This window comes from Equus asinus, chromosome 9, assembly GCF_041296235.1.
Source record: "Equus asinus isolate D_3611 breed Donkey chromosome 9, EquAss-T2T_v2, whole genome shotgun sequence".
Lineage (NCBI taxonomy): Eukaryota > Metazoa > Chordata > Mammalia > Perissodactyla > Equidae > Equus > Equus asinus.
The window spans coordinates 39325313-39346068 of record NC_091798.1 but is presented as its reverse complement, the minus strand read 5'-3'; the positions used below and the strand labels follow the sequence as shown (position 1 = coordinate 39346068).

The 20756-nt window shown below is 47.2% G+C and overlaps 3 protein-coding genes across 17 annotated transcripts; 2 read left to right on the top strand and 1 right to left on the bottom strand.

The window, feature by feature from the left end:
• Positions 1–156: 156 nt before the first annotated feature.
• Positions 157–5667, top strand: TMCO6 (transmembrane and coiled-coil domains 6). 15 transcript variants are annotated; one of them, XM_070518114.1, is made up of 12 exons: positions 160–329; positions 466–578; positions 2099–2214; positions 2330–2513; positions 2794–2898; positions 3075–3160; positions 3391–3556; positions 3765–3876; positions 3991–4177; positions 4318–4412; positions 4811–4978; positions 5237–5667. In XM_070518114.1, exons 6-12 carry the CDS (start codon positions 3109–3111, stop codon positions 5348–5350), a joined length of 894 nt encoding a protein of 297 aa, XP_070374215.1. In that variant the 5' UTR covers positions 160–329; positions 466–578; positions 2099–2214; positions 2330–2513; positions 2794–2898; positions 3075–3108; the 3' UTR covers positions 5351–5667. The 15 variants fall into 15 exon arrangements, with proteins under 15 accessions (XP_070374213.1, XP_070374215.1, XP_044636548.1 ...); XM_044780613.2 differs by having other exon boundaries at positions 161–329; positions 3440–3556; XM_070518111.1 differs by having other exon boundaries at positions 161–329; positions 3769–3876.
• A 68-nt stretch (positions 5668–5735) lies between these two features.
• Positions 5736–7811, bottom strand: NDUFA2 (NADH:ubiquinone oxidoreductase subunit A2). Its single transcript, XM_014829652.3, has 3 exons — positions 7544–7811; positions 7315–7421; positions 5736–5942 (listed from the first exon to the last, which is right to left on the bottom strand). The coding sequence occupies exons 1-3, from the start codon at positions 7771–7773 to the stop codon at positions 5851–5853; spliced, it is 429 nt and encodes a 142-aa protein (XP_014685138.2). The 5' UTR covers positions 7774–7811; the 3' UTR covers positions 5736–5850.
• Positions 7812–7816: 5 nt separating this feature from the next.
• Positions 7817–20314, top strand: IK (IK cytokine). Its single transcript, XM_014829645.3, has 20 exons — positions 7817–7976; positions 8547–8613; positions 11282–11374; positions 11844–11903; positions 12713–12880; positions 13033–13147; positions 13618–13688; positions 13781–13827; positions 14697–14860; positions 15965–16073; positions 16424–16463; positions 16623–16842; positions 17087–17105; positions 17636–17714; positions 17994–18074; positions 18322–18379; positions 19442–19530; positions 19729–19837; positions 20007–20041; positions 20130–20314. The coding sequence occupies exons 1-20, from the start codon at positions 7961–7963 to the stop codon at positions 20155–20157; spliced, it is 1668 nt and encodes a 555-aa protein (XP_014685131.1). The 5' UTR covers positions 7817–7960; the 3' UTR covers positions 20158–20314.
• Positions 20315–20756: the final 442 nt, after the last annotated feature.

The following is a 20756-nucleotide window of genomic DNA, read 5'->3' as shown; positions in this document are numbered from 1 at the left end:
CTTCGCCCCGCCCCGCTCCGCCCTCCCTTAGACGCCCCTCTTCCTCGGTCCGGCCCCTCTCCCTTCGCCCCGCCCCCGCTCCTCGCCCCGCCCCCGCCCCTGGCTGCACCCCCTCGCTCCGCCCCGCCTCCACTTCTCGACGTGCCCCGCCCACTCGCTTCTCTCTTTCCGCCCTGCGCTGCGGCTGCGCTGTCAGTGCCGTCTTCCAGGCCGGGGCTTCGCGTTTCCGACCCCCAGTTCCAGCATGTGGCTCCGACGGCGGGGCTGCCTCAGGCCGGCAGGCTGTGGCGTGGAGGAGCTACGGCGCCGCCGGCGGGAGCGGGAGGCAGGTGCGGGCGGGCGGGCAGCGAGCACGGGAGGATGGGGATATGGCGGTGGGGATAGGGTAAGGAGGCCCTCGGATTGGAGTCGGGGTTCTGGGTCCTGGGTGCTTCTCCCACGCTCAGCCGGCTCCTTTGCCCCCAGCACTGCGGAAGGCGCGGAGGGAGCAGCAGCTGATCAGCAAGAGGCTGCTGAGAGACGACGCCCCGGAGGAAGGCGAAGGGGGATGTGTGGCCGTGATCCTTGGGCAAGCCGAGGTGAGGGGGCAGGGGGCGCGGTGAGGTCCACGCCACCTGGCGCCAAATTACTTCCTCTAATACCCGAGGTCCGCCACCAAACCCGAACGCGGTCCTTTCAACACCTCCATCCATCCACTGGGCTAAGCTATAAACGGGGGACTCATCCCTCGACGACTCCTTACCTTATACCCATATCAATACATCATCAAGTCCTAGCCATGATTTACCTACTAAAGAGCTCTGGAGTCTACGTGCCTCGCCATCGCAGCTGCCACCACTCTCTTCACTGGATACTTAGAGCAGCCTCCTAACAGGTTATCTGCCTCTGTGCTTGCTGCCCTCAAATTCATTCTCCATACATCAGTCAGATATGTCTTTTAATAACACATAAAGATCGAAATCCTTCCTGTGACCTATAAAGTCCAGCATGGCTTAACCTCTTCTACCTCCAACCTTATCAACTTACTCATCTCAGCCAAACTGTCCCCTTTTCAGTTCTCGGAACAATGTACCAGGCTCTTTCCTGTCTTCACAGCCTTTAGATTTGCTGCATCTAAAGTGGGTCCCTTTTGATATTCTGTCTTGACAACCTGTTTGCAGAATATTAATCATAATGTCTAATTGTTTACTTGTTTATTATGATTTCTCCAACTAGACTTTAAATCTATGGAAACCTAGACTCTTATTTGTCATCACTGAAAACTCAGATGCCTGTACAACATCTGGCATATAGCAGATGCTCAGTATTTATTGAATGAGTGAATGAAAGAATTGGTTTTAGCTCATTTACTCATTCAGCAAGCATTGGGCATTCCCTGTACTTATATTGTCTATGTTTATATAGATAGTTTACATTGGATGCCTACATTATACTATTTATTTGTGTGTTTTTACTTTGTCCCAAAACACTTTGCTGGATACTGAGGTACTTTCAAGTATTCACAGCCCAGTGAAGGAGACAGATGTGCTACCACCTGTCATGAAGGAGACATGAAGCACAATAGAAAGCCCTAAGTCTGCCAAAGGAAGCCAGAAAGAGCTAACTTCCCAGAGGCAGTGACAGGAGTAGAAATCTAAAGGAAAGAGAGGACGTGGGGAGGGTTTCCCAGGCAGAAGGAATAGATTGTGCAAAAGCTCGGCAACATTACAAAACAAGTCACGTTATGCTAGGTGTTGTTGGAGTGCAGGTTGCATGGGGAGAATGGCTGGAGGGGTAGGTTATGCTAGGCTGAGAGGTTATCTTGAAACAACTCTGTAAGAAGGCAGGGTAGATGTTATTTCCATTGTTCACGTGAGAAACTGAGGTTTAGGTCTCTTGTAGAGTAAGTGGCAGGGCTGGTATTAAACCCAGTTCTGATTCCCACTTCTGTCCACTCTTCTGCAAGCTTGGTGCTCATCAGCCATTGTGGTGTGAATGACAAGTTCTAGGGATGGTGTGATACTGGAGGGCCCACAGGTGAAGTGGGCAGAGCAGCACTTAGACTTGCTTTTTGGCAACTGTATGTTGCCATCTCTCCTCTCCCTGCCTTGGGCTCCAGATCCAGCAGTTCCTGCAGCTAGCCCAGCGGGGGACAGAGGAAAAGGAGAGAGAGAGGGCTCTGGTCAGCCTTCGTCGAGGCTTGCAGCACCCCGAGACGCAGCAGACCTTCATCTGGTCAGTGTGGGTGATGTGGATGGTGTGAGTGGGTGACTGGGGCTCTGAGGGATGGACAGGAGTATGGAAGGGATGGGCCACAGGCTGAGCAGGGCTCTGGTGCTCACTCATGTAGGCTGGAGGGCAGCATGCGGACCCTGGTCGGGCTCCTGACCAGCAACCAGGCTCTGCTGCAGCTTGAGGCGGCTCGGTGCCTTCATGAGCTCTCTCATTCTGAGCAGTCTGCGGTGGCTGAGGCCTGCCTGCCAGCCACTTCCTACCTTCTCACCTACCTCTCCGGTCACAGCTCAGACTTTATAGTAAGCTCTGTACCTCCCTACCTTGTTCTTGGCTTGGATTTACAAACTGTACTTTTGGGTCCACTTTGAGCTGGAAGGTAGGGAGAAGAAAACCTGTTTCCCCTGATGCCCACAGCCATACATATACCCATCATCTTCCACTCCCTTGTGTCCAGAGCCTCAAGGACAGGGCTGCACCATCCTCCCCACTCCCACCCTCACCCCCACTCCCACCCTTACCCCTACCCCCACCCTGGCCTGAGATGGGCCAAGCCCAGTGCTTTTGTTGTCCTGCTCTCAGGAGCTCTGTCTGTATACACTGGGTAACCTGATTGTGGAGAGTGAGGCTGTGAGAAGGCAGCTCCTGCCACAGGGCATTGTTCCAGCCTTGGCTGCCTGCGTCCAGGTGAGTGTTCACCTCCTTTCTCATTCCCTGGGCAACCCTCCCCTCACTTCTTTCCACATGCCCCACCTGCTTTGGCCAGGCAGCTCCAGCCTCTGCCCTGTGCTAAGAGGTTGAAAGTCTCAGGAAACTTTATGGCCCAGCTTCCAGAGTCAGATCTCTACCCTGTCTACTTCCAGTCCCCCCATGTGACTGTGCTGGAAGCCCTTGGATATGCCTTGTCCCAGCTTCTGCAGGCTAAGGAAGCTCCAGAGAAGATCATCCCGTAGGTGAAATTGTCTCCAGATGTGCAGGCAAGGGTGACCCACTTGGTAGTGTAACCCCTGGATGCCTGATCGGTCTTTGTTTCCAGAGCTGTTGCACATTTTAACTCTGTGTGTCTGGCTGGGAAGGGCTTTGGGTTTGGACCCTTTTACCCCTGCTGTCAGAGTTTGGGAAGAGCAACAGGCATCCTGCCTTCTGTGGTTCCTACTCACAGCTCTGTTTCTGCAACAGGCATCCTGCCTTCTGTGGTTCCTACTCACAGCTCTGTTTCTGCTGGCAGCTCTGTCCTCGGCTCCACTCTCCCACAACACATGCTGCAACTGTTGCAACCTGGCCCAAAGCTGAACTTTGGGGTTGCTGTGGAGTTTGCCTGGTGCCTTCACTACATCACCTGCAGGTAGCACAGGCCAACTGGGAAAGTGCCGCAGAGCTCCCCTGGGCTCCCTTCTTGACACTCAGGTTTTTGAACTTCGGTTTCTGGAACTGTTGTGAGTTTTCTTCCTTCCATGGTCTTCTTTTCTTGGAGCCCAGGAAACTCACAGACCTGTTTGCTAACTTAAAGGTCGGATTGATGGAGTAGTGACTACTTGCTTCCTGTTGCCCAGCCAGGTCAACAATGCCCTGCTCATCACCCATGGGGCTCTCTCCACTCTCGGGCTACTTCTGTTGGACTTGGCTGGGGCTGTCCAGAGAACTGAGGATGCAGGACTGGAGCTGGTAGGTGAAGAGGACCGGTCAAGATCTGGACGACCTTTCCTCCTACTCTGCTCCTCCCCCAATGTGCAGGTAGCCTCTCCCTCCTTACACCTGATCCTCAACTTCTCTTTGCAGCTGGCATGCCCTGTGCTTCGGTGTCTAAGCAACTTGTTAACAGAGGCAGCGGTGGGGGCTGTGGGAGAGCAGATGCAGCTCAGAGATGAGCGTGTTGTGGCAGCCTTATTTATCCTTCTGCAGTTCTTTCTCCAGAAACAGCCCAGCCTACTTCCTGAGGGCCTCTGGCTCCTTAACAACCTCACTGGTATGCACCATAATCTGCCTAGGCCTGGACCTTTATATACTGGGAATACTTCCTTGTGGCCTGGGCTGAGGTGGGTAGAATTGGGAGGGGGCAGTTTCAGGCCCGTTTGAGGGACTTCACCCTGACATTTTTCCTTCCAGCAAACAGTCCCAGTTTCTGTACCTCCTTGCTCTCCCTGGATCTGATTGAGCCCCTCTTACAGTTGTTGCCAGTATCTAATGTGGTGAGCGTATTGGTAGGTACTGGGGTCACTTGAGTCCAAGATCTAGCGGCCAAAGTGTAAACAGTGGGAGTAGGCCTGAGTCCTCAGAAATGCCCTTAGCTGAGAGCTGGCAGGTCGTGTGGTATGGATGGCTTCAGTGCCAGACCAGTCTAGGTTTGAGTCCCTAAACTGTGGTTTACTAGTTACTAATCTTGGGCAAATCAACTAACCACCTTAAGTTGCAGTTTTCTCATTTATAGTTGGGGATAATCATCCTATTTGAGGGCAGTTGTGGAGATTATAAAACATGCATATAAAATTGCTTGGCACAGTGCCTGGGGTGTGTGACCAGCACTCCATGTATTTTAGCTATCATTACAATCTTTGGCTTTCATCCTTTGTGAGGACTGTGTATACGTATCTGTCTGCAGGTGCTCACAGTTCTTTGCAACGTTGCAGAGAAGGGTCCTGCTTACTGCCAGCATCTGTGGCCAGGGCCTCTGCTCTGCTCCTTGCTGGGCACACTGGCCTTCTCTGACACTGAAGTAGTAGGCCAGAGTTTGGAGCTGCTGCAACTGCTGTTCCTCTATCGGCCAGAGGTGGGTTTCTGGCCCTGGTCCCAAACCCCACCATGTTCTGAAGCCTCTGGTCTCACCATGGACCCTTTCCTTTTAGTCTTAACTATAGTCACTTCTCTGGTCCTGGCTAGCTTAGGTGGGCTCCAGATCAGGACCTCCATCCTCTTGTTGGGAGTGTACTCTCTTTCAAGAAAAGGTGGGCTAACCCTTCAGGCTGTGGGAATTGAGTGTTAGAGCACAGGGCCGCAGGTGTTGAATCCTTTTCTTCCCTGCCCTCAGGCTGCCCAGGCCTTCCTACAGCAGTCAGGGCTGCAGGCCCTGGAAAGGCATGAGAAGGAGGCACAGCTCCAGGATCGTGTGCATGCTCTCCAGCAGACAGCTCTTCACGGGTGACCTGGCTTCTCGATGTCACTTACTCCACTCCACACCCTCTCCCCGACCCCAGCTTCCTTCCCCACGGAGCCCCTTTTGGGGATGTAGAACCACAATGAGGTCTTATGTGCTCTGCTCCCACAGCTAAGCCTAAGCCAAGACCTTTGGACCCCAGCTCTTCTTTTACCCAGCAGTGTCCATGCTGGAGGACCAGAGGGAACTCAGTGTGGCCTACTTATTCTGGGGCCCTGGGATCTCCTTTCTTTTTTTTTTTTTTTTTTTTGCTTCAGCAGTTAGTGGCCTTTGATGGGACAGAATAAAGTTTTATTTTTATATTAAACTGCCTTGCCTCAGAGGTTGTGCAATAAGGGGTAAGGGATGGAACAAGGAAAAGAACATCCTGAGATGGCATCTTACAGCACAAGCTTTATAAAGAACAGAAGAACATATTTTTCCACACTGTACTCAGTCCAGCAGAGCCCAGGCTGTGGGGCTGTCACTCTTAAACCTCAGTGGAGGCTTCAGGCTTTGCCACTTAGCACATTTTCCAGGGCTCTGGTTACCTGATCAGCACTGAAGTTGTTCAAAGAGACATTCTTCTCTTGGCCAAATGCTGAGGAAAGAGGGAAGTGATTAACTGTCCACTCTGCACTGGGGGGGCTACCAAAGTACAACAACAGGTCTTTGTTTGCAACTTACAGTCTTGTTAGGATAGGGAGGGTAGTAAAGAGATATGACCAAGGTGGATTTGGTATGCCAAGAATTTATCCAGTTGGTCTCAAACACATCTAGGAAGTGCAGGTCCAACTAGAGTTTTGGCTGATTCTGGGTGGCCACAATGGGAAGGAAGGTGCTTCAGGGAAGTTTTAAGGGGGACAGTAGGCATTTATTATTAACCATTGTGAGCACATTGCATGGGCCTAGTCTTGGCTGGTTGGCCATTCTATGGCTCCCGTAGTCCACCAAGTATAATACACTGAAGTTATTTCAGTCCATCTCCTCCTCTAGTCTACTGGCTTTTGGAAGGAGAACCTTTTTTCTTCCTCCAGACAATTTTTAGTGCATGACATTACTGCAGATGTCCACTGTTAGAAGCAGTTCGCCTTAGGTGTGACTCCCTGCTTCCCCCAGACATTCCTAGGGCAAGATGTAGTTGAAAACTGTGACTAAAATACCACTACTCAGTAAGGATAGTATTTACTCCATGCCTACTATGTGACAGGCAACATGATAGTAATTTTCATATTGTGGTTAAGTTGAAATAGGGTAACATAGAAAGGGGCTGAGGGTAATGTTACAGAACTAGTCAGGGAATGCCTTTTTGAGGAGGTGCTATATAAGCTCAGAGACGAATAATAACAATCTGAATAATAAGGAGCTAGCCACGGAAGTCTGGCAGAAGAGCATTCTAGGAAGCAGGAACAAAAGTAAAGGCTCAACCCTGTTGTATCCTAGCTACATAACCTTGGGTATGTTGCATAGAATTTCTGACTCCTCCTTATCTCTACAATGAGAAAAAAAGAATCCACTCTCATATAATTAATGAAGATTAAATGAGATTTAGGCAGGAAAGCACTCAGCATAGGGCCTATCATGAAGTGCTTAAACAGTCATTATTTTAGGTTATTATTGAGATTCTCACACTCTTACCTGGACCAGCACTGCCCACCCGTTATCTGGAAGGCCCTACATTGACGAGAATTGACCAGCATCTCTTCTCCCCTATCTGAAGCCTGTTCTGAATTCCAGAACGACAACCCCCGGTCCTTCTGCAGGCCCGGGCCCGCCTCCACAGATGTTACCCGGAGACAAAGCATCCTGTAACTGCGAATGTAAATTTCCTTATCCTCAACAAGGTCAACAGCAAGGCCGAAGTCCTAGTTCCGGTCTCTCTATGGGTTTCTGCGTGACCTTGGGCGGCCCTTCCTCTCCTCGAACCCTTTTCCCTCCACCGGGGTCCCAGACTCCCAGCGTCCGGCGCTCACCGTAGCGGGCCCAGAGCTTGGGCTGCACATCGGAGCACTCGCGGATTAAGATGGGCAGGTCGGGGTTCGCCTTCTTCAGCTCCACATAGCGTTTCTCGATGAAGTCCCTGCGGGGCCGGAGAAAGCGCCGCGCGTGCTGTGTGGGCGCGGGTCTCCCCAAACACCCGGGAGGTCGAGGTCGTGACCCCGGCGCCCGGAAGCCCGCCCGCCTCAGCACGCCGCGCCTCACCTGACGCCCTGGCTGCCGGGCGAGCGCTGGCATAAGTGGATGCGAATCTCACGAAGGCCCAGGTTGGCCCAGAGCCCTCGACTCGCCGCGGCCGCCGCCATCTCTGCTGACACCCAAACCCCGCCCCCGCCCTTCCGGCCAATTTCTCCAGTCGGACCAATCGCCGACCCTCCACTCTCCGCGATAGGCTGATGACGTAGAGGGGCGGAGACAGGTTTAGCCAATGCCATACAAGTACTGAAGGGCACCGGTCAGGTTTCCGCCAATTGCTGTGCGTGCGTGCGGGCGTGCAGGCGGGCGGCGGCTGCGGAGCGCAAGGCACTGTGGGCTCGTTCCTGAGCGGCTTGGTGGGGAAGAGCCTGTTGGTGCTGTGTTTTTGTTGTCAGTCTTTGCTGACGTTAAAACTCCGCGGACGGAATGCCAGAGCGAGATAGTAAGGCTCGGGTCGTCTGCCCTTTCTTCCCTACGGGGTCGGGACGCTTGGAGCTTTATTTTGGCCTCAGAGTTTAACCCCGGTGTGTGTGTGTATGCGCGCGGGTGGGGAGGGGCCAGGAGTGTGCCGCTGGGAGCCTGGCGAATCCGTTGGGCCCCGAGTGAGGCCAGGCAGCGCCAGACTCGGTCCCTAAAAGCCTCGTCCTCGCCCCAGGTGACGACTGGTGGGTTTTATCTGTGAACTACCCCCTCCTCCCAAATCGCTTAATCTTGGGTTGCGCCAGTTTATCTTTCGCGTAGTATCTTAGACATCATCTTCAGGAAGTCTTTGCTGATCCTCCAGCGCGGTTTCAGGTGTCCTCTCTTCTGGGTTCCCATAGCCCCTTGTATTTTTCCGCTTCTGTACGTATTACATTGATTCTCACTGTCGCTTTTCCTGCGTTTCTTCCTCACCAGGTTGTGAGCACTTTGACGGGAAAACACATCTGTATTGTTAACTACTGTATCCCCAACTTTTGCACAGGACCTGACACCAAAGAGTGATTAAATTAATGTCAATTCTTTTTCTCAGGCGAGCCGTTCTCCAACCCTTTGGCTCCAGATGGCCACGATGTGGACGATCCTCACTCTTTCCACCAGTGAGTGTTTCGATGTAGCACCATGGGAATGAGCTGGGCAATGATTAGAGTGGTGGTGGTGATGGTGAAAGAATTCGGAATATCTTGTGAGCAAGGATGGTCAAAAAATTGTACACTTTCCGCTTTGTCTCGGTGAACTTTGACTGCATCAGGCCAACTGCATAAGAGTATTAGAGGAGAAATTCTGGCAGGGAGGGTGCTAGGTTTTTTTTTTTTCCACTTTTTATTGAGATTATGATAGTTTACAACCTTGTGAAATTTTAGTTGTACATTATTATTTGTCAGTTGTGTTGTAGGTGCACCACTTCACCCTTTGTGCCCACCCCCCCAGCCCCCTTTCCCCTGGTAACCACTAATCTGTTCTCTTTGTCTACATGTGTAGCTTCCACTTATGAGTGGAGTCATACAGAGATTGTCCTTCTCCATCTGGCTTATTTCACGTAACATAATGCCCTCAAGGTCCATCCATGTTGTTGTGAATGGGACAATTTTATCCTTTTTTATGGCTGAGTAGTCTTCCATTGTATATATATATGTATGTATGTATATATATATGTATGTATGTATGTATATATATGTATGTGTATATATATACATGTATGTGTGTGTATATATATATATGTATGTGTGTATATATATATATATATATACATACCACATCTTCTTTATCCAATCATCAGTTGATGGGCACTTAGGTTGCTTCCACATCTTGGCTATTGTAAATAATGCTGCCTTGAACATAGGAGTGCATGGGACTTTTGGAATTGCTGATTTCAAGTTCTTTGGATAGATACCCAGTAGTGGGATGGCAGGGTCATATGGTATTTCTATTTTTAATTTTTTGGGAAATCTCCAAACTGTTTTCCATAGTGGCTGCACCAGTTTGCATTCCCACCAGCAGTGTATGAGGGGTCCTTTTTCTCCACACCCTCTCCAAGATTTGTCACTTTTTGTTTTGGTTATTTTTGCCATTCTGATGGATGTAAGGTGATATCTTAGTGTAGTTTTGATTAGGGAGGGTGCTAATTTTTAAGGTTGATGTTTAATTACATATACAGGAATTAATACTTCCTGTAGAAAATTAAAACATCAAAAATAAGAGTAAAGTTCTCTGATAACATCCCCAATTTCAGTTCCTTTCTTAGAGGAAACCACCATTACCTTTTTTGATGTGTATCTTTTCCTCCTGTTCTTTTTTAATGCGTTTATATACATGCATATCTGAGGAAAATATATCATTGCTTTCTGAGTTAAAATATTAAAATTAAGTGGTATTATATTATATATATATCATTTTGCCACTTGCTTTTGTCCCCCCCACTCAATATTTTGGAGATTATTTTCATGAAAGTGACAAGGACTCCCAGTGACAAGGACTCCCTCCTTAACCAAATTTCAGTCAGGCTTCTCTGAGGTCTTTTTTTTTTTTTTTGAGGAAGATTGGCCCTGAGCTAATATCTGTTGCCAATCTTCCTCTTTTTGCTTGAGGAAGATTGTTGCTGAGCTAACATCTGTGCCAGTCCTCCTCTACTTTATATGGGATACTGCCACAGCGTGGCTTGATGAGGGGTGCTAGGTCTGCACCTGGGATCCAAACCTCTGAACCCCAGGTCGCCAACATAGAGTGCGCGAACTTAACCATTTAACCACTATGCCTCCAGGCCAGCCCCTCTCCAAGGTCTGTTTTTGACTAGGCCTGCTGAGCCCAGTTTTGGCAAAGAATTCTGCTCAGCCAGTTTATGGAGAATTCCCTCAATCAATCAAGGAGAACCAATCAAGCTCCTCTTCCCATCAACTTTGATATCTAATCAAGTTCCTCTTCCATCCCACCCTTGATGCCTAACTGAGTTCCTCTTGCAATATAATTATATTTTAATCCATATAATATAGTAATTTTCTATAAATCCCCAATTGTCCCTGTTGTATTCAGAGTTGAGTTTCAGTCCCTCTCCCCTATTTCTATAGTCTTAACTTTTATAACGATACTCTTGAATAAAGTCTTCTTTGGGGAGACTTAGCAGGATTTTTTGTCAAAACTGGGCTTAGCAGGCCAAGGAAGAGGCCTAATCAGAAGAGGTCTCAAAGGAACCTGACTAAAGTTTGATCAAGGAGTGAGTCCTTGTCGCTGTGCTGATTAAAATGGTCTCCTGTACTATCAGTGCTATCTGCCCCCCATTTGCCAAACATTGTCAGAGTTTATTTAGTCTCGAGTTAATGGACATTTGAGTTGTCTCCAAGGTTTTGTTTTCAAAGCTGTAACTGAACCTCCTTTACAGGCCTTCTTCTACACATATGCCAGTAACTGGCCAGGCTAAATATAGTTGAATTAAGGTGCTGGGTTATAGGATATACCCCCTTAAATTTTAATAGATCCTGCCAAATTGCCCTCCAAATTGGCTATACTGATTTACATTTCCATCAGCAGTATATTAGAGTATTCACTTCCCAAATTCTCACTCATACTTGATTTATCCAACTTTTTCATAGTTAACACTCTGGTGCATTTACCAAGCAAATTTTTTAATAATTAATACTCTGATGCCTTAGAAGTGGCCTGTTTTTGTTTTAATTTGTATTTCCCTGATTTCCAGTAGAGTTAACCATATTTTTTACTCATTCCCCTTCCAGTTCTTTTTGGGTACTCACTTTTTGAATCTTTGCCTTATAGATCAAAACTCACCAATGAAGACTTCAGGAAACTTCTTATGACCCCAAGGGCTGCACCTACTTCTGCACCGCCCTCTAAGTCACGTCACCATGAGTAAGTTTGGGGATGATTCAACTTGTCTTCCATCTCCTTCCTATGGAAAATTTATTGAACTAGATGTCTTAGGAAGTAGAAGGCTAGTTCTGTTTTGAAGCCTATGGTTGAAGCTCCAGGGAAGACTGGGTGCTCTAGGATCTCACTTTTCTCCGAGGACGTTCCATGGACCACTTTGTACTAGAGTTGCTGCTGGTGCTGAATTGGGCAGATTTCTGGGCCCATTCAGCCCCACAGATCAGATTCTGGGGCAGATATTTGGGGATGTGTAATTTTAATAGTCCTTCAGGTGATTGTGATGCTTCCTAAAGCTTGAGAACCACTCACAAATATTGACATGGATCTCTGCCTGATTCAAACTGTTACTTTGGTCAGTATTCTAGGCCTTTCTTCAGTCCTCAAGGCCACTTCTTAGGGTTTCTGGGGCTGTGGCAATATTTTGCTTTCAGTGAATTTCTTTCTCTTCTAGGATGCCAAGGGAGTACAATGAGGATGAAGACCCAGCCGCACGAAGGAGAAAAAAGAAAAGGTGAAGGAAGGATGGAGGAGTGTTGGGTTTTAAGGTGGATAGTGTTTGGGGGGAAAGGAGGAGGGGCTAGTTATGAGGCTAGAGTTTGAGGTTTTCTGCTTTCAGAGTGGAGAGGAATGGTACGTAGAGTGGCAATTTAAGGTTTTGGAGTCAGCCTATAGTCTTTTAATCTTATCTTTTTCATTTTCTAGCTGGATAACCTTGGGCACTTTGCTTAACCTCTCTAGTCCTCAATATTCTCATGGGTACAATCAAGATAGTGATAATAATTTTTATGAGGTTTTCACGAGGATCAGCTGTGATAGTGCATGTAAACACCTAGTGCCAGTGCCGGCGTATAGAAACCACCCAGTAAATCTTGGCTACATTATCATCATCATGATCATCATTATTATTTATGAGATAACTAAACTTTCTGGACCTGGTACTTTGCTTTTCCTCTGTTCTCGGGGAGGACCAGCAAGGAGTGATTTATTTTCAGTTGAAATTTGGAAGGTGATAAAAATTCAGAAGATTCCCAGTTGTCATATGGAAAAGTCCCATACCTGGAAAGACTTGGTTATGTAGAGTTGGGTCGCATTAAAGAATTCTGAAGTGACAGATGGAGTGTTCTGAGGTGGCATTGGAACAGTATATCTGTGAGCTGCAAGATAAGGACTATCATGAGGTAGCCAGCAGTTCTCTCAGGACGTATATGAGCTTTCACCACAGAGAGTTGGATGAAGGTATAGGGAAACAGCCAGGAACGTTCTGCTGACCTTGGGATGGCAGCTCGTGAACCTTACGCATTTGCCTTTCTCTGGTCACAGTTATTATGCCAAGCTTCGACAACAAGAAATTGAGAGAGAGAGAGAACTAGCAGAGAAGTACCGGGACCGTGCCAAGGAACGGCGAGATGGCGTGAACAAAGATTATGAGGAAACTGAGCTGATTAGCACCACTGCTAACTACAGAGCTGTGGGCCCCACTGCTGAGGCGTGAGTACCCAGGGGCCCAGGGCATCGTTCCCTCAGCATCCTAGAGTCATACAGTCACAATGTGAATTCCTCCTCACAATTTCCCACTCTGGAGCCCACCCCAAGCCATTGCCACAAAGGACTGTTCTAATGTGGCCTCTTTCATTATATAGGGACAAATCAGCTGCAGAGAAGAGAAGACAGTTGATCCAGGAGTCCAAATTCTTGGGTGGTGACATGGAACATACCCATTTGGTGAAAGGCTTGGATTTTGCCCTGCTTCAAAAGGTGAGCCCTGGTAGATGGATAGAGAGTAATACTAGAGTACTGAAGGTTCTTGTATGAGCCTTTTGAGGTGAGGAGGGAGGCTGCTCTTAGTTCAGACTATCTACAAGGGCTAACAGTGGCCTCTCTGTAGGACTAATTGCTACTCATCCTTCAAGTTTCAACCTCAATTTTGTTTTCTTGGGGAAACCTTCCCTGATCACCCAGTTATGGTTAAATCCCCCGACTCCTCACCTCCTACTTCCTGCACCCTTGCATAGCTCTTTTCCATGTCACTTATAGCAGTTATTGTACTTTGTTGTTTAGTTGTTTAGTCTGTTTGTCTCTTCTGCTATAAGCTCTATTAGGGCAAGGACTGCATTGTCTTGTTTAGTATTGAATTCTTAGTTCCTGCCACAGTGTGGTATATGGTGGTGTTCAGTAAACATATGTAAAATGAATAAATGTCTAAACTCCACTTGCTTTCCTATTAGGTACGAGCTGAGATTGCCAGCAAAGAGAAAGAGGAGGAAGAACTGATGGAAAAGCCTCAGAAGGAAACCAAGTAAGTAAACATCAGGGAGAGCTTGATAGTCAAGAAAGGTGGGACTTGAAGCAGGAACACATTAAGCAAAAATTTTTTGTGTGTGTTTTCAGGAAAGATGAGGATCCTGAAAATAAAATTGAATTTAAAACACGTTTGGGTGAGTACAGAGTTTCTACGCTAGCGGCCCTGCGTTCTAGGTGAATTGCAGGGAATTTAATGCTCTGAGCAGGATATGCTTCCCCTTTTCTTCAAGCTACTTTCCTCTTCTTTGCCCCCAAACCAGCTAGTTCCCATAAAATACTCTAATAGAGCTCAGACGTGGATTTAGTTATTTCATATATGTTATTAATGTCTCCTCAGTTAGGTTGGAAGCTCTTTCAGATTGGGGCTTATGCATTAGGGGAGGAGGTAGCATGGTTGGTGATTAAAGCTTAGAATTTGCAGTTAGAGACCTGGGTTTGAATCCTGATGATGAAACTACAGTAGGCGTGTGATTTTAGGCAACTGACTTCACTTCTCGGTGCCTGTTTTTCCGTCTGCAAAAATGGGGTCACTGTTCACCTCATGGGATTATTGGGATGAAGAGAAATAATATCTGCAACACGCCTGTCACATTGAGCATGTAGTAGAGCTGTTTTTTCCATCGTCATCAATAGTCCCTTAAACCTCATCCTTCTTCTCCCAGGGCCTCATACAATACCAGGCACACGGTGCCCTCGAGAAGGCAGTGCAGAAGAGTGGATGGGAGCTCAGGCTTTGGAGTTAGACTGCCTGAATCCCATTCTTTGTTCTGTCACTTGGGAGCTAGATGACTTTAGGTAAATCACTTAACTCTCAGCCTTAGTATTCTTATCAGTTAAAAGGAGATGATAATGCCCACCTCACAGGGCTTTTATGAAGACTGAATGAAGCCAAACATGCATAGTACTTGGCATGGTGGCCAGCAAAGAGTAAGCACTTAGTAAATGGCAGCTGTTATTATAAAAGGTTCTCATTGGCTACTTGCTGCTGCTCCTCTTTCTGTAGGCCGCAATGTTTACCGCATGCTCTTCAAGAGCAAAGCATATGAACGGAATGAGCTGTTTTTGCCAGGCCGCATGGCCTATGTAGTAGACCTGGATGATGAGTATGCTGACACTGACATCCCCACCACTCTTATCCGCAGCAAAGCTGATTGCCCCACCATGGAGGTGAGTGACCCAAGTCCTGAGAGCCTGTCACATGAGCCTCAAACCTGGGAATCAGCCTCGATTCTGTCCTGTGCCTCATCCACCACATTTGATCCATCACCAAATCCCATCAATTTTTCTCTCTTAAATGTCAATTGAATCCAGTCACTTTTCTTCATCTCCACCAATAACATTCTGTCTAAGCTATCATCTCTTGCTGGAACTATTAGAAGAGGCTCCTAATTCGTTTCCCCACTTCCACTCCGGTTCCTTTCCAATATTTTATTTGTTTTTTATTATTATTGAGATGTAATTCACATCCCATACAATTTGCCGCTTTAAAGTGTACAATTCAGTGGCTTTTAGTATGTTCATAGAATTGGGCAACCATCATCACAATTTTAAAACATTTTCATCACTCCAAAAAGAAACCCTGTATTCTTTAGCTGTCACCCCCTCAGTCTCCTTATTAACTCTTCCAGTATGATTTTTCCACATGGCCAAAGTGATCATTTCAAAACAGAAATTTTTGTCTCACCATAGTTTGGAAGCTTCCAATGACTTCTCACTATTAAGATAAAGAGCGGGACCAGCCCAGTGGTGCAGCGGTTAAGTTCACATGTTCCACTTTGGTGGCCTGGGGTTCACCGGTTTGGATCCTGGGTGCGGACCTATGCACTGCTTGTCAAGCCATGCTGTGGCAGGTGTCCCACATATAAAGTAGAGGAAGATGGGCATGGATGTTAGCTCAGGGCCAGTCTTCCTCAGCAAAAAGAGGAGGATTGGAGGCAGATGTTAGCTCAGGGCTAATCTTCCTTAAAAAAAAAAAAAAAAAAGCAAAATCTTTATTGTAGCCTACGAGCCCCTGTGACTTCTGGCCTTTCCAGCCTCTTTTTACCTGCTACCCCGTTTGTTTTCCAATCATCCTGACTTTCTTGAATGTGCTAGATTCACTTTTGACCCAGGCCTTTGTACATGCTGTTTCATCTCTCTGGAATGTCTGTCCACAATACTTTTCCGTAGTTAATTCTAACTCATCCTTCGATTTGTTAAGTGAATGAATGAATGAATGAATGAAGAGATTCCTGCTTGGTGGGATAAAATCTTGTTTTTTGGGGTTTTCAGGCCCAGACCACACTGACCACAAATGACATTGTCATCAGCAAGCTCACCCAAATCCTTTCCTACCTGAGGCAGGGTACCCGCAACAAGAAGCTCAAGAAGAAGGATAAAGGTAACCTGGAAGCTTAGGGAGAGAAACCTTACTCCTGGAGGGGCATTTGAGGATGGAACCAAGGTGTCCTGGAGCCTTCTATCTCTAGAACATTGGGAGGCTCCTGGGGAGCAGAGAAAAATGGAAGCAATGGAGCATTGGCAAGGAGATGGTTACATCCGTGTTCTGTCTGCTTGACCCACCTAGAAAGGAATGGTCGGTTTTGAGGCATGAGGAGGGGGAGTAGCTTTTGTTGTCCCATGTTCTGAACAGAAGATGTTTAAAAGGGCATTTGAGCGCTGGAGAGCATGGTGAGGCTGAGTGGGAATTCCCTCAGGAGTGTTTTCCTCACTTCTCCCTTTACATTTTAGGGAAGCTGGAAGAGAAGAAACCCCCCGAGGCTGACATGAAGTATGTATCCTATCCTCTGTCACTTGATCTGAGGGAGAAAGGGACTTTGTGTTTCTCATCTTTGGCATTTTGGGGAGGCCTTGGTGTGCCAGTCTGGAGAAAGGGCCAGGGGAAGTGAAGTGTGTGTGACTTTGGCAGCTAGTGATCTCTGTTTCCTAGTATATTCGAAGACATTGGGGATTATGTGCCCTCCACAACCAAGACGCCTCGGGACAAGGAGCGGGAGAGATACCGGGAACGGGAGCGTGATCGGGAAAGAGACAGAGACCGTGACAGAGAGCGGGAGCGAGAACGAGATCGGGAACGGGAACGGGACCGCGAGAGAGAGGAGGAGAAGAAGAGGCACAGCTACTTTGAGAAGCCGAAAGTGGACGATGAGGTGAGATGTGGCCCTTGGTACCAGGTGGTGGAGCTGCCCATCTCTGCCTGCCCAGCCAGGTGCAGGACCCTTCTGTTATATGGGTGCCTCATGGCTCCATAGCAGCAACTGCATCAACTAATCCAGGGTAGGAAGCATCCTGGAAATGGGGACGAGGGGTGTAGGGAATTGATTCAGACTTGGGGGAAGGATGAGTGGGAATCCCTCATGGTGACACTCACTTCAGTTTCTGTTTTCTTTCCAGCCCATGGATGTCGACAAAGGTGAGTTGTATCCAAGGACATCTTGCGCTGCCTCTGGCAGTCCTGCTTTCCCCTCAGCTGAGAGTCTGGCGTAGGGCTCAGAGCTGGCAAGGGTGGGGTTGGGGGACTTCCTGGTTCTGCATTCTCATAAGATCCATGTCCTGCTTTATGGAATAGACAGAAGATGAGTCTAGAGTTCCCTCCATCTTCCTGGGCAATGGCAGGGCATATTTGCTCTGTTAGATATAATTCCTCCAGCTGTGGGGTTCTGTGGACATGAAGCAGGTTGAATAGGCAATAGCCTGGGCACAGTACCCCATCTCAGAGTAGCTGCTCATTATTATTATATATATTATATTATATATTATATATATATATTATATATATATAATATTATATTAGTTGGAATTTGATTAAAATTTTGTTAGTTAAAAGGGTTCTGTTGCTTAAAAAAAATGTTTTCATGAAAGCCACAGGTTGGAAGCGTGTTGTGGGGAAGAGGTTGCAAGTTCCTCATTTCAAAGTCTGAATAGATTTCTCTTTCCTGTTAGGACCTGGATCTGCCAAGGAGTTGATCAAGTCAATCAATGAAAAGTTCGCTGGGTCTGCTGGCTGGGAAGGCACTGAATCATATCTTTTATTTCAATATGTTCCCGGGTTCTAGGGAACTGTTCTCTTTCATTCCAATTTGACCTGCTTCCCCACAACTCCCCTCCCCTCCCCGACTCCTTTCATTTTGTGCTGAATTTTGACAGGGATGGGGTCATTATGACTTTCCCCTTTCTCAGAGGATTCATTCAAGTTTACAGCCCTCTCCTTAGAGTTTTCATGTTGGGGCTTCTAGCCTTGGCCCTTCCTGCTTGAAGCTTTTCTGCTGTAGGTAGAACTATTTTCTTTAACAGAGCATATGCTGAAGAAGCCAGAGGACAAGAAGCAACTGGGAGATTTCTTTGGCATGTCCAACAGTTACGCTGAGTGCTACCCAGCCACGTACGTGAGACTCTATTAAGGAAGGGGGGCTGGAATGTTTGGAAAACAAAGTGGGAGGGTGAGGAGGCAATTTGGTTTGCTGAGACCCATGGCCACTTCTTGCTTGGATAAAATATTTTATTAGGCTCTGAGTGGAAGGTATAGAGGGGTGGTCATTCCTAGGCATATGGCCTCTTAGTTGGGTAGGTTTCTAGATGAAACAGGAGTCTGTCTCTGCACCATCCATTTAACTGTTGCTTCTCTTTAGGATGGATGACATGGCTGTGGACAGTGACGAGGAGGTGGATTATAGCAAAATGGACCAGGTCTGGAGTTGGAAGGATGGGTGGAGGCTCTTGAGCAATTATTCTTTAGCACATATCCCCTTTTGCACTCCCAGAAGATCTCTGTCTCATTTACTGAGCCTCAGCTTCCCTCAGCTGCAGTGATGGGATCGGCAGCATTGTGGGGTCATGGGCAGCTTAACTGTCTTAAAGTGTCTGTACAAAATCAAATGAAATAGGGCCAAAAATATATTTCTTGTTATTTCCTACAAAGTGCCAGGCTTTGATTTCCATCCTAGGCAGTAAGCAAGCCTTTTAGTATGTAAGTAGAAAAGGCAGAAGGAATTACAATCTTTAGAAAATAACTGAATTTTATTCTAGCCAGGATTGAAATTTTCCTGTAAGTCTTAAGACAAAAATAAAAACAAAAATCCCCAACAAACACTAACATCATTAATGGTGAAGAAATTTCATCTACTTTTTCCTTGTTCTCTTTGAACTGCAGTGGTTACGCCTGGTTTAATTCCATCTTGGAGCCTTGCTTAACCCTGGCTCTGCCATTTATTCGTTTTGTGACCTTGCCAACTTATTTTACTGCTTATGCCTCAATTTCCTCATCAGGAAAGCAGAGAGAAATATAGCTCTCTCTTAATACAGTTTTTTTTTTTTTTTAAAGATTTTATTTTTCTCCTCAAAGCCCCCCGGTACATAGTTGTATATTCTTAGTTGTGGGTCCTTCTAGTTGGCGGCATGTGGGATGCAGCCTCAGCATGGCTCGATGAGTGGTGACATGTCCATGCCCAGGATTCGAACCAACGAAACACTGGGCCGCCTACAGCAGAGTGCAGGAACTTAACCACTCAGCCACGGGGCCGGCCCGCTTAATACAGTTTTTGAGAGAATTAAATAAGATATGTGTTTAGTGCTCAGAATAATGCCTGGCACATAGTAAGTATATAGTAAGCATTTATTATTATTTATTTGGGTAGGATTTATGAATGATGAAACCTAGGATTGTGGGAGAACCTGGCTTTAATCAAGGGCTAAAATTCCATCTCCACTGACATCTCTTCCTTTCCCATCCCCCATTCTGTCCTGCAATAGGGTAACAAGAAAGGCCCCTTAGGCCGCTGGGACTTTGATACCCAGGAAGAATACAGCGAGTATATGAACAACAAGGAGGCTTTGCCCAAGTGAGTTGGTCCTGAATATGGCCAGGGAGTGAGGAGAGGGATGGCAGTGGGGTGGACTGGCCCACACCAGTTAGAAGATAGAGTCTGGCTGAGACGTTCCCAGAGAGGTTCTCTGCTCACAGGGCCCTTTGGGAACATCTTGCTACTGCTATGCAACCTCTACTGCCTTCTTCCCCCAACTGTCCTTTTTTTTTTCAGGGCTGCATTCCAGTATGGCATCAAGATGTCTGAAGGGCGGAAAACCAGGCGCTTCAAGGAAACCAATGACAAGGCAGAGCTTGATCGCCAGTGGAAAAAGATTAGTGCAGTAAGTGGGACTGCTTCTCAGGTGGGAGGGCTTCAGCTGGGAGGAGACACTGGCCCACAGATCCAAGAACAGGCAGGGGGTTGGAGAGCCTTGGAGGTAGGAGGGGTCAGCCTTGGGCCTCAGGTGAGAGACTGGCAGCATAACTATCAACTGTAACTTGTTTTTGCAGATCATCGAGAAGAGGAAGAAGATGGAAGCTGATGGGTGAGCTGTATTATTCTTCCCCTGTGGGACTGGTGGGAGTTGGTTAGTGTATTGATCTTAGGCTGACTCATTTCTCCTTCCATTGCAGGGTTGAAGTGAAAAGACCAAAATACTAATTCCCAGTTCCAATACCAAGAAGAATCTCCACAAAGATGTGCTTCCCACTGCTTGCTTCCTACAATTCCTAAAAAAGTTGCAAGGTGTTTTTTTTTGTGAATGTATATAAAATTTTATTGTATAATCATTTGGTTCCATTAAAATTGGTTAACCTGCTGTCTTGTCTTCTCTATGTTGAGCATCCCCTCCTCCAGGGCCCCTGAAGCACCAAGAGGGCTACTACTTCACTGACTGTATAAAATCACATGTAGAAAGTCAGCTCAGTCCTTTCCTGAGCTGTGGTTCTGGATTCCTAGACAGTTAAGGATATTTACTAGCCAGGGTGTCCAGCAGAGAATGGAAGAATGATCTTCACTGATGGGCAAGAGGTGGATACAGGAGCGTAAGGATGGCTGGTCTCAAATGTCAGACTCATTCAGGCCCATCAGGGGGCCTACTCTTAGGGCAGACATTCCCTGGAAATTAGGGTCAGCCCAGTAGGCTGCCAGTCTGATCCCAAAGTTGTACAGGACTGGGCTTTAGGTGAAGGCACCTGATGAGAATCACTTGTGGGAACAAAAATGTTTTATGAGTTTATAGCTTCTTGGGAGCTTTAATA

Coding starts and splice junctions, on each gene's coding strand:
- IK (XM_014829645.3), top strand. Junction 8,614..11,281: donor GATCCTCACTCTTTCCACCA/GTGAGTGTTTCG, acceptor TTTGCCTTATAG/ATCAAAACTCACCAATGAAG. Junction 19,838..20,006: donor AGTGGAAAAAGATTAGTGCA/GTAAGTGGGACT, acceptor TTGTTTTTGCAG/ATCATCGAGAAGAGGAAGAA.
- TMCO6 (XM_070518111.1), top strand. CDS start 245: ATGTGGCTCCGACGGCGGGGCTGCCTCAGGCCGGCAGGCTGTGGCGTG. Junction 330..465: donor CCGGCGGGAGCGGGAGGCAG/GTGCGGGCGGGC, acceptor CTTTGCCCCCAG/CACTGCGGAAGGCGCGGAGG. Junction 3,161..3,390: donor GCTCCAGAGAAGATCATCCC/GTAGGTGAAATT, acceptor TTTCTGCAACAG/GCATCCTGCCTTCTGTGGTT.
- NDUFA2 (XM_014829652.3), bottom strand. CDS start 7,773: ATGGCATTGGCTAAACCTGTCTCCGCCCCTCTACGTCATCAGCCTATC. Junction 7,422..7,543: donor CCCGGCAGCCAGGGCGTCAG/GTGAGGCGCGGC, acceptor CCGGCCCCGCAG/GGACTTCATCGAGAAACGCT. Junction 5,943..7,314: donor CAAGCTCTGGGCCCGCTACG/GTGAGCGCCGGA, acceptor CTCTTTCCTCAG/CATTTGGCCAAGAGAAGAAT.